Source organism: Haemaphysalis longicornis, unplaced genomic scaffold (assembly GCF_048455015.1).
Source record: "Haemaphysalis longicornis isolate Haplotype H1 unplaced genomic scaffold, Haemaphysalis longicornis Haplotype H1 scaffold_10, whole genome shotgun sequence".
Lineage (NCBI taxonomy): Eukaryota > Metazoa > Arthropoda > Arachnida > Ixodida > Ixodidae > Haemaphysalis > Haemaphysalis longicornis.
In genome coordinates, this window is record NW_027526204.1 from 49,166,201 (window position 1) to 49,177,918 (window position 11,718).

Sequence of the window (11,718 nt, forward strand, 5' to 3'; positions counted from 1 at the left end):
CCAGACCTCTCGACAGTTCAAGCTCGACCGAAGGCGCATACGTGAATAGGTGAAGAAGTTCGACAATCTCCTGCAGCAAAACTTCGGAAAAGCAAAACTTCGACGGAAGCTAAGCAACGGCGCCCCAGTGTTCAGCGAGAACGTGTACGATACGCTGTTCGAGTTTTTAGAGCGCGAAAGCAGCGCGGCACGCGCCGTTTCGTTAGCAACCGGCTGCTGTCTGAAGAGGCTGTGAAAATAGCAAACAGCATGCAGTTAGGTAACTTTGTAGGTTCCAGCCACTACATAAGCAGGTTTGGAAGCAGCGGTTCGGCGTTGCAATGTGCCACGCCATGAACGAGAGCCAGAGGACGCCCGAGAAATCTGCGGAGGCATTAAGCGCCTTCCGGACTTCCGCGAACTTCCTGCGATGGCGAAATGATCTCAAAAGGCAACTTTAAGAAGCCGTCGCGGCAGCAGGTCCTTGTGGCGCGCTGCTTCAAGGGGTGCGGCATTGCAAACGCAATCGATGGCTCCGAGGACGGCGACCTGCACAGCGGGCTGGCAGATGTCGGAGCCGTGGTGCCAGAAGACGGGGGCGTACTGGAAGGCGAGTGCGCTGAAGTGTTTTTGGCTACAGACTCTGAGGAGCCTTTCGATGGTTTCGAAAGTGACGAACAGCAGTAAGATCAAGTCGTGGCATCCGAAGACTGAGGCAGCAGAGTGCTGCGAACTTTTTTTTTTTGCTGCTACGTTTTCCAATGGTTTCCAAGATAACTAACAGTAACATCTTTTGTGCAATAAAGTTCATCTTCCTAATGAAAGTTTAAAACCATGCGCACTGCGTTTTTTTTTCCGTAAAAACAATTATCGCCGGCATCTTGAATTTTGGTGCCATTCCGGGATAGCGCCCCCCCTTCACTTTGCCGGTAATTCCGCTTTGCTGAGGGGGGGGGGGCACTTGCTCGGAATTTTACGGTAGTCTTTTACAAGGTATTAATAACGCTGAAAAACACGGAAAATCTCTGCGGGCACGGCCGCTACACGCGCGACCACGGCAAGCATCTGCCTGCTCGGTCGGCAAGCAGCCCACTGTGCGGTGTACGCACGATAGCGCATACACCGCAGCAGCTAAAACTTGTCACCGCCCGCCAGTGTGAGGAACTATCCGAAGATCACTTTGCAAATACGCGAAAGGGGGTGATAGTGCTGTAAAAGATTGCGCGGCGAGTCGTCGCGGCCTCGCAAAGCAGTGTCTGGATAGTTGTGGCGATGCTAAGCCTTTTCGCCGACCTCGGTGGGACGAGTTCACCGCGAAACGCTAACGCTAGTGAGCCGCTATAGTCTTCGGCGGCAACCTTCAATTATTGTCATTAGTGAGCATGTTGAGTTAGGAAGCCCCTTATCTTGCCTTCAACGCTCGTTTGCGCTCGTTTCCGCCCATGCGAGCACGGCCAGCGCGAGGAGCCGTTCGATGCGGGCCGGTCACCGACCCACCCCACTGAGCGGTAGTAGGCGGAGCTTGGCCGTCGTCTGCTACAAGCGTGACGTACCACCGAGCGCAGCCAATGGCTGCGCGCTTCTTGACGCAACCCTGTTTTTCTAGGTGTCACCGATCAGGTCATGCGCCTGGTCGGTGGCATTTCCTCTTCCACAGTGCTTTGGAGGAGCGGTTAAAGAGGGAATACGCCAGGCCTTGTTGTGGGCCCTTTTTAATGAACGGTAGCTCGGCTAATAACTGGACGCTTTTAAATCATTTTTGCGACAGGATGTTCTTTGAATAGTACTCCAATGATTGCGCACGTAAAATCTCAACCTTTGGTACCCTGTTTAGCGCCCCTTTAAGCAAAATTGAACTCACCAGACCAACTAGATGCGAAATGCAGAGATATTTTTCAAGACAGGGAGGAGGAGGCGGGTGAGGCTTAACTGCCGTGTACAAATGCGGCGCCGAATCAAGGAATGACCGTGTTTGCAATCACACAAGCGTAGCGTTCACATTTATTTTGTTTTAGGACTTTAGCGAACAGCTGATTACTCGGTGGACGTTTTTTGTAGTATACATTAAGGAAGTTCGAAAGCGAATAAAGCTGTCATTGAAAAAGTGTGGTATCTGATAAGGCCCTCTAATTTCACTTTTGTGCTAAATTTTGCAGGCTCCCTGTGTCGTATGATGTTTCGAAGAAGCGCTTAGTCACGGTCTCGAATATAAGCGGAGGATATATGTAACCGATGACTGTTGGGGAAAGCTCACCCAAGACGATCCAGCCGTAAATTATTTGTGCTGACTCCCGCATTTAATTTTGCGTTATCCATTGTACTTATTGCGTAGAATGCCACGAGGCACCAGACACGCAGCACAGGCCGCTGACCACGCGTAATCCTGCACCATTTGAGCAGCTGTTTGCCATGTGGCGCTAGGGGTCGATTCGACGGGGCGCTGCTTTACCTTTGCAAAATACCTATAGGGTCAAGACAAATCACTAGTCGCTGTAGCAGCGACACTGGGTCGCGGATTACTAGAGTGAGCGAGGTTGCATTGCTGTGTCGCTTTAATCACAAGTATGAGTGTATACACAAAGAATGTGTGTTGTACTGCTTGCAGGTGAAAACTTCAGTGGTCACCTCACTCCCCTTATCTGTTTTATTGGTGGCGCAGATATTTTTTAGCACAGGCCCTAATTTGAAAATGTTGACACAATTTGAAATGTTTTTACGATTTTATTGAAGATATTTTATTCGTTGTGAATTTTACTATGTTATGTTTTTATTTTAAGTAGAAAAAATATATAACTTCCCTATTGAAATCTATGAGCTCGTTTGTTTTATTTTAACATGCTTTTTAGAGAGTAACAGAATCTCATGGCATGGTGCAGCCGATCTTCATTGAAAACATTTGTTTCATGTGTGTTCCTTAGCAGAAGCACTCTTAGAAAACGTGGGAAATTTGGGGTACTTGAAAATGTGTCAATGCTTGAATGTGGACTAGTTGGCCGGAGCAATGAAACATGATAAAAGCAGCACAGTTAGAGACACGACCTAAGGGAAGAAAGAAGAAACGCCAGCGCTAGTCCTGTGTCGTTCTTTGCATCCTGTATCTCTAGCTGTGCCGTTTTTACCATGTTTCATTGAAAACGTGAACTTGGTAGACACCCTGCAGATCACAAAGTCCCACTTGGATGAAACTGTGCTGTGCATTCCAGTATATAGGCTGTTTGAGAAGTTACATAACACTCGTTGCTTTCAGTTGGTCAAACCTTTGTTTTTTGCAGTTCTGGACGGCAACAATACCCAAGTTGGCGATTTGGATGTATGGGACAACTTCACAACTTCCCCAGATGGTGCAGACAGTTTGGCTGAACCCAGTCCTCACACCTCCTCGTGCGACCGACACGCTGGCAATGCAGGGTGGGTTGTGGCGCTAGAACCCAGCAGTGGTCACGCAGATGGTCGCTGGAATCTAGCTCGAGTTCGAGTGCCTGACTGCCTTGTGTCCTTGCACTACTTCTTCCTCTGTTCTTCGCCTCTCCTTCTGCAATCTTAATTTGTTTATGATTGGACGATTTGTTTAATGATTTTAGCAGAAGCCCATGTGCTGACAGGAAGTGGAAATTTTGAGTGGGCAACAGCTCCAATGTAAACTTATGACAAACCAATGAAAAATGGCTTGCTGATGGAGTCATCTTAGGGACCAATGCCATTGTGATTTTTTGCGTCATAGAATTGGAAAAAGAGTTTTAGTGGATTTGCAAAAAAGTGGGCTTTGCCGGAAGGTGTATCGTTATTTTTGTAGAATGACACCGGACACGATTCAGGCATTTGGGAGCATTGGTATAGATCATAGCTGTAAAATGTTAATCGAGTAGTGTGCGGAGATAGGTGCAGTGAAGATTGGCTAGGGCTCCACCTAACTGACAGGAATCAGATTTTACCGCGTGATCAGACGAAACCCACAATGTCGAAAACTGAGGCCATATAAAGATCATTAAACCTCCAATAATGAATGAAGGGTAACGAGTTTTGTACAGGGAGCTAAGAATTGGTGTCTTTCGAAAGGTGCTTATTTTCGGAAGCTTACCCATATGCTTGGTCCTAATTTTCACGAAGCAAAATTCCTCCGTGCACTTCCAAGCTGAGTTATTGCCACAAAACCACTTAGTGTATCCAGCAGTAACTTACCACTGTGTGCGATCTGATATAAATGCATCAGCGCCTCAAGCTGCACTCAAAGCACTCTTCATGACGACACAACAATTTGGAACACCGCAAGCAACTTTACCTCTATCGATGCATTTCCAAAATTGTGTCAATATTGTGCTGAGGCATTCAAATCACTGCCATAGGTCAACAGCGACCACATGGCCCTTGTTGATGCCCTCCCTTCACTTGAGCACGTTCTTAGATACCGAATTTGTGAAGCTTCCAAGTGGCAGTTTAGCACACGAAAATAAGGAACTTCCATACCATTCAGAGACCGTCTCAATGTTTTGTGTGTAGGCACTCAAGATGAGCTGAAGCTTTGGGTAACTAAACAGAAAAGGAGGAGTCAGAAGCAGCCACTGGTAGCTGCAGAAAAAATGAATGCAGTATGAGCCAGAGCTCTGCATGACGAGGTCTATAGAAACTTTCCAAGAGGACGCTACGGGAGTGATGCCTACAGCCAGGGTACTGACCCAACTATCCACTTGTGACACACGACGGTGGCCTATTACTTCTCAGCGATTATGTGATATTTATGAACGACCTCAAAAACGTTTTCCCCTGAAGAAAAGTAAAAAAACATGATTATCTTACTTCGACGCCCCATTCTTGGTCTCATGAAGAACAATAAAATTCTTCGGAGCAACCCAAGAACAAGTTCGAGAGGCAATGAAAATCTAGGCTGCCAGTGGCATTCTAGGCACCCAGGAACGAAAATGTGGTCACCCAGATAGTGAAGTAATGAAGGCATTAATCAGAGCATTAGCCTATCAGTTCAAAAGGACACACTTCAAGACCTCCAAAAGCGACTGTTGTTGATGAAACAAAGAGTTGCATAATCAGTGGTTGCGAGCGCTTGATTTAAAGTGTGGCTTCTCAATATTCGCAGCTTTGCGCCCTCGACACTGTGCTTAGGCAGGTGGAAGTGGTACACGCACCCTATATGTCTGCATGTGTCACCGGTATTTTAAATTAATGCTCCACTCTAGTAACCTCAAGGAGACAACTGAAGAACTTTTCGCTACGACATCATACCAACTTGATAATGAAGACTGCATTTTCGGCAATTGCCCAGCCTGCTCAGGTATGGCTTGCACAGAGACACTACTCTAGCAAAGTCTGTCCGACGTCTTCAGGATTAAGGATGACACACATCCACATCAGTAGAAAACATTGTAATGCTGAGACCATTCTTTTGATGCCTGAAGAATTTTCGGCAAAGTTCATTGACATGTTGAACCATCTTAATGTCCACCATTCCATTAGTGAGCAGCATGCCAGCTACTTCTGATACCTTAGATCGAACTGAAGTCTGCACGAGACCATCATAGTGATGAAGTATGCAGAATATATAGCTTCATAGTTCAGTACGGGCTACAGTCATGCCACTGCGTCAACTCACAGGTTCAACTACACCCCGTAGCTACATATTTTGGCAAGCAGGAAACCGCACCTACAGAGGTTTCTGTACACTCGTGCAGTTATTTGTGACTGTTTGAAGCATGGCACAGTTGCAGTACACACATATCCGAGCACAGTGCTTGCGAAACAAACAAGGTCTGTGTCAGCTACAAAATTTAATATTTCTCTGACAGAAGAGAACTTCATGAATCTCTGTTACCACGAAGTGGACTATGAAGTGTCGAAAGAATAGAATTTCTTTGCCACACCACACGGCAAAAGTGCATGTGATGACATCAGAGGCACAATCAAAGGTCTTGCACAGAGAGCAAGTATCCAGAGATCAGGACCTTTTCAGGATTAGAATAATGCAAAGGACCCGTATGCCGGGGTAAAGACAATGTCAAAAAATAACTAATCTGGCTCCCATGTTTTAAAACAAGATACAAGAACGCAGCTTGGTTCACGGTTAGCTGTGGCAATTCCAGTCAAAGAAACGCAACAGTTACATCACTTCAGACCAGCTATGCGTTCAACACATCACATTGCCATTAAAACCTACTCAAGCTCCAAAAAAATTCAGGTGAACAACCAAAAATGAACAACTAGGCTGGTTTCTTTGATGCTAACTATTCAACTGGGGAAGAGTTCAACCACTGTGGATAAAAAAACAGAAGGCAAAAGAGACAAGTGGCTAAAAATTTCATGCTTGCTGTAAGAGGTATCCTATCGTGACGTCTGTGGGCCAGGTTGAGTGTGGTGCAGAGGGAAAAACGACTCTGTTATTCTTCTTCCACATCAGACAGTCAGATCAGACATCAAATCAGATTTCCTCCACATCAGACAGACAGTGAGACAGTCCACATCAGACATCAGATTCCTGTAATTGACTGTGCATAGACCCATTAATAAAAAAGTGGCAAATTAGCAGAATTATGCTGTTTATGGTGTATTTTTGTGGTGTCAAGTGGCAAACAATGTTCATTTAGCATAGAGCCAGGTGTTCGCATTCCTGCCGCATAAAAGTTCGTAGGCATGTAGGCATTCCGAGCTGGGGATACATTTCAGTAGTGGACAGAAGTGTGGGTAATTGCACACTTTAAAAAGAAATTCTTGCCTCCAAGGAAATTTGCTCGACCGCGATTTCCTGAACGAAACGCTAAATGTTGGGTGCATATAATGAGCTGTCTCAAGTAATTTTAGCTGTTACGATTTGGTGCTTCACGTAGGTCTTAAGGTTGGAGAAAAATTCATTTTTTAACATTCTTGTAATCAACTGGCCTAAAAAGTAGTCTGTAATCAACCCTAAATATTTTGAGTAGACACTCAAGGAATATATCAATATCACGGTGAAAATATCAGGGCTGAAGCTTTATGATGCCTTTGCAAAAAATTCTGAAAGCGCACCATTTCTAGCGTTTTTAACAAATACAACACTAAAAATTCTTGGCTTCACTCAAGGGGCGGCATCAAACAGCAAGGCAAGATGAACGTTCTACAATATTTTTCATTCTACATGGTTTATTTATTTTAATTTATTATGTTCAACCACATTTTTCTTGTTTGCAGAAACTCCAAGCAGAGCTCACATGAATGCAAAATTTTTTTGACGAAAATGCTGGGTGTGTGGACCTCCAATACGTAATTGGCAACTAGCAGAAATTCTTTCGACAAAATTGGCAATGGCTGATTTTGGCGCTGGGATGTTTCGGGTGGAATGACCCTGCTATGTTTTCTGTATAAGTAAGCCACACTGTTTTGGAGGTTTTAATTAACTTTCATGCTGCCCCAGAAAATGAACTAATCAAACTTTGAATCACTTATATCAACCCTTATTGTTTATGTATTTGAACATAGAATGAGTAAAGTATAAATATTTCTTTAATAACACATAATTCCTACTACCGGAGAAGAATTAGTATGGCCTAATTAAAATTTTCTTTTATGGAGAAAAAATTTGAAGTACTGGACTTGTAATGTGATCTGTGGATATATAACCTGCTTCCACACTTTCTGTTAAACAATGCTTGACAGAAGGTGTTCAGAACTCTGAAAAAAAATTTGCAGAAACCTTGAATTTACTATTGTGTGTACATTGTAAAATGTTTGTATAAATGCATTTTTTGGGTTGAAATATTTCGTGGTGGGTCTCAAAGATTGTGTTTGCTTGATTCTTGCAATATTTTCATTCTATATTTCATTTTTTTGTATCTTATTCTGCCAACTTAGAAGTTTTTTGAGTGACCGTGAAAAAATTTCATTTCAGAGGGAAGCTTCATTCCTGCCAGTCCTGTCAGCAATGCAACCATCCCCCTCGTGAGGTGAAATTGTGTGCCAGAAAAATATGCTGCACCTACACTGTTTGCAAAAAAAGGTTTCTTGAAAAATGCAACATGGGCAGCCATCAGAGATCGCACTCTGGGGAGAGGCCTTATGTGTGCACCACCTGTCAGAAGAGCTTTACTCAAAGACGCTACCTGGTTGATCATGAGAAATTGCACTCTGGCAAGAGGCCGTATGTGTGCAGCACCTGTCAGAAGAGCTTTACTCGAAGAAGCCGTCTGGTTGTTCATGAAAGATTGCACTCTGGCGAGAGGCCATATGCGTGCAGCACCTGTCAGAAGAGCTTTACTCGAAGAGCTAGCCTGGTTATTCATGAACAATTGCACTCTGGCGAGAGGCCGTATGTGTGCACCACCTGTCAGAAGAGCTTTACTGAAAGACGCCACCTGGTTGATCATGAGAAAATACACTCTGGCGAGAGGCCGTATGTGTGCGCTACCTGCCATAAGAGCTTTACTCTAAGACGCCACCTGGTTGATCATGAGAAATTGCACTCTGGCGAGAGGCCATATGCGTGCAGCACCTGTCAGAAGAGCTTTACTCGAAAAAGCCGGCTGGTTGTTCATGAAAGATTGCATTCTGGAGAGAGGCCATATGCGTGCAGCACCTGTCAGAAGAGCTTTACTCGAAGACGCCGCCTGGTTGTTCATGAAAGATTGCACTCTGGCGAGAGGCCATATGCGTGCAGCACCTGTCAGAAGAGCTTTACTCAAAGAAGCCGCCTGGTTGTTCATGAAAGATTGCACTCTGGCGAGAGGCCATATGCGTGCAGCACCTGTCAGAAGCGCTTTACTCGAAGAAGCCGTCTGGTTGTTCATGAAAGATTGCACTCTGGCGAGAGGCCATATGCGTGCAGCACCTGTCAGAAGAGCTTTACTCGAAGAGCTAGCCTGGTTGTTCATGAACAATTGCACTCTGGCGAGAGGCCGTATGTGTGCACCACCTGTCAGAAGAGCTTTACTGAAAGACGCCACCTGGTTGATCATGAGAAATTGCACTCTGGCGAGAAGCCGTATGTGTGCGCTACCTGTCAGAAGAGCTTTACTCAAAGACGCCACCTGGTTGATCATGAGAAATTGCACTCTGGCGAGAGGCCATATGCGTGCAGCACCTGTCAGAAGAGCTTTACTCGAAGAAGCCGTCTGGTTGTTCATGAAAGATTGCACTCTGGTGAGAGGCCATATGCGTGCAGCACCTGTCAGAAGAGCTTTACTCGAAGAAGCCGCCTGGTTGTTCATGAAAGATTGCACTCTGGCGAGAGGCCATATGCGTGCAGCACCTGTCAGAAGCGCTTTACTCGAAGAAGCCGTCTGGTTGTTCATGAAAGATTGCACTCTGGCGAGAGGCCATATGCGTGCAGCACCTGTCAGAAGAGCTTTACTCGAAGAGCTAGCCTGGTTGTTCATGAACAATTGCACTCTGGCGAGAGGCCGTATGTGTGCACCACCTGTCAGAAGAGCTATACTCAAAGATGCCACCTGGTTGATCATGAGAAATTGCACTCTGGCGAGAAGCCGTATGTGTGCACCACCTGTCAGAAGAGCTTTACTCAAAGACGCCGCCTGGTTGATCATGAGAAATTGCACTCTGGCGAGAGGCCGTATGTGTGCAGAACTTGTCAGAAGACCTTTACTCGAAGATGCCACCTGGTTAATCATGAGAAATTGCACTCTGGCGAGAGGCCGTATCTGTGCACCACCTGTCAGAAGAGCTTTACTCAGAGAGGTAGCCTGATTCTTCATGAAAGATTGCACTCTGGCGTGAGGCCATATGCGTGCAGCACCTGTCAGAAGAGCTTTACTCGAAGAGCTAGCCTGGTTGTTCATGAACAATCGCACTCTGGCAAGAGGCCGTATGTGTGCACCACCTGTCAGAACAGCTTTACTCGAAGAAGCAACCTGGTTGATCATGAGAAATTGCACTCTGGCGAGACGCCGTATGTGTGCACCACCTGTCAGAAGAGCTTTACTCAAAGACGCTACCTGGTTGATCATGAGAAATTGCACTCTGGCGAGACGCCGTATGTGTGCACCACCTGTCAGAAGAGCTTTACTCAAAGACGCCGCCTGGTTGAACATGAGAAATTGCACTCTGGCGAGAGGCCGCATGTGTGCAGCACCTGTCATAAGCGCTTTACTCAAAGAAAGTGCCTTGTTGTTCATGAGAAATTGCACACTGGCGTTAGGCCGTAAGTGTACAGCATCTGTTAGAGGAGCTTTACTCAAAGCACGCACCTGGTTGTTCATGAGAGGTTGCATTCTTGTGAGAAGCTATGTTGGTAGCACCTGTAAGAAGAGCTGTAGACACAGTTCCAGCTTGCTGGATCATAAAAGATTTCAGACTGGGGATCGAGAGGCTGTATGTGGTAGCACCTGTGAGAAGTGCTTTGCTCGAAGACCCAACCTGAATAAACATGAAAAATTTCACTCGGTTGAGAGGCCTTTTGTGTGCACCAGTTGTAAGAAGAGCTTTACGAAAAAAAACCCACCTGGTCACGCATGAAACAGTGCATTCTCATCAAGGGCTCTGTGTGTGTCATCTCTCAGAAATGCTTTACTCACAAAGTTCACCTGGTCTCATGAAAGACTGCACTCTTGAAAAACAGTCTGTAGAACCTGTAAAAAGCTTTACTCATAGTCCAGCTTGGTCACTCATGAAGGATTGCACTCTAAAAGGCCATAATTCTACATCTTTTGTCAGATTTACACATAGAAAGGGGAGTTGATTGCTTATGAAGAATTACACTTCAGTGGGAACCCGTATATATGCATCGATTGAGAGAATCAGCTTACTAAAAGACACTTGTTTGTACTGCACTAACGCCAGGCATTATGTCGATAGTAACCGTCGGACTAGTTTCACTCGTGGAGGTCTGAGGTAATTGCGTTAATGATTTTATCCATTGCAGGGTGTGTTCACCACATTGGGAGAGCTTTTTCTCAAAGCTTTTTGTTAGTCTTAAATGATTGCACTTTGGTGACAATTACCATTTGGCAACGACTGTTCTGCACAAGCAATTGCACTCTTGTGAAAAGCTGTTTGCTATCTATGTCAAAAAGGATGTTTGACATATCATGCAAGATTCCATCATAGAGAAAAATGTAATGCCTGTACCATTTATCAAAAACTAATTGATTAAAATGTATCTTTAATAAAGCATGACATTGTAAATACGCTATAATCTTTGGGTGTCAGAAAAGTTTTGCCCAGAAACAGTCAAAAGGGGTTTTGAAACATCAGCCACCGATACCTGGATGTACCTATGTTAAATAAAGCAATGTCCTGGTAATCAGCTCCTTCTTTCACTTTGTTGAACTGATTGGATTACTGGACTCATGATTGGATTACTGGTCTCATTGTCAATCAACACAGCAATTTAATACAAAGGTTCATTTCTTCCTGGTTCAGTTGTCTTCTTCAAAACCTGAATGTTCCGCTCAGTATTGCTCCTGACGCTCAGATGCTCCGTGTTGTCTCCCACCAGTTTCAGCTATGCTTCACTAATCTGTCCTCTACTGTATTGTATCCATCACTTTTGGGATGAATCGTCTGACTTGCAGCATTTTGTACAGATAACAGAATCTGCATTTTGCTCACGCCTGGAGAAGAATACGAGAAAGGGGTGGGATTTTTATTCTTCCACACTCCAAAGAAAGTTGCATTAAACGGGACTACCCTCAATCATCAGCCACCGGGGCGAAGTGACGACAAGAATTGGTGCATATCAGAGCCTCAAATCATCATCGTCGTAAGCCTGCCTAGGCCCACTGCAGGGCCTTCATCTCTCCTATAACC

General features: G+C 45.1%; 1 protein-coding gene across 2 annotated transcripts in view; it reads left to right on the plus strand.

Annotated features, from left to right (window-relative positions):
- The window catches only part of LOC144158474 (uncharacterized), a 32,204-nt gene extending 20,856 nt beyond the window's left edge, over positions 1-11,348 (plus strand). The window contains exons 5-6 of one of the 2 annotated variants that reach the window (XM_077689357.1): positions 3,252-3,387; positions 7,847-11,348. In XM_077689357.1, the coding sequence (XP_077545483.1) occupies positions 3,252-3,387; positions 7,847-10,115 (2,405 nt within the window). In that variant the 3' untranslated portion in view covers positions 10,116-11,348. The remainder of the gene's footprint in view (positions 1-3,251; positions 3,388-7,846) is intronic. The other variant, XM_077689356.1, reaches the window with a different exon arrangement.
- Positions 11,349-11,718: the final 370 nt, after the last annotated feature.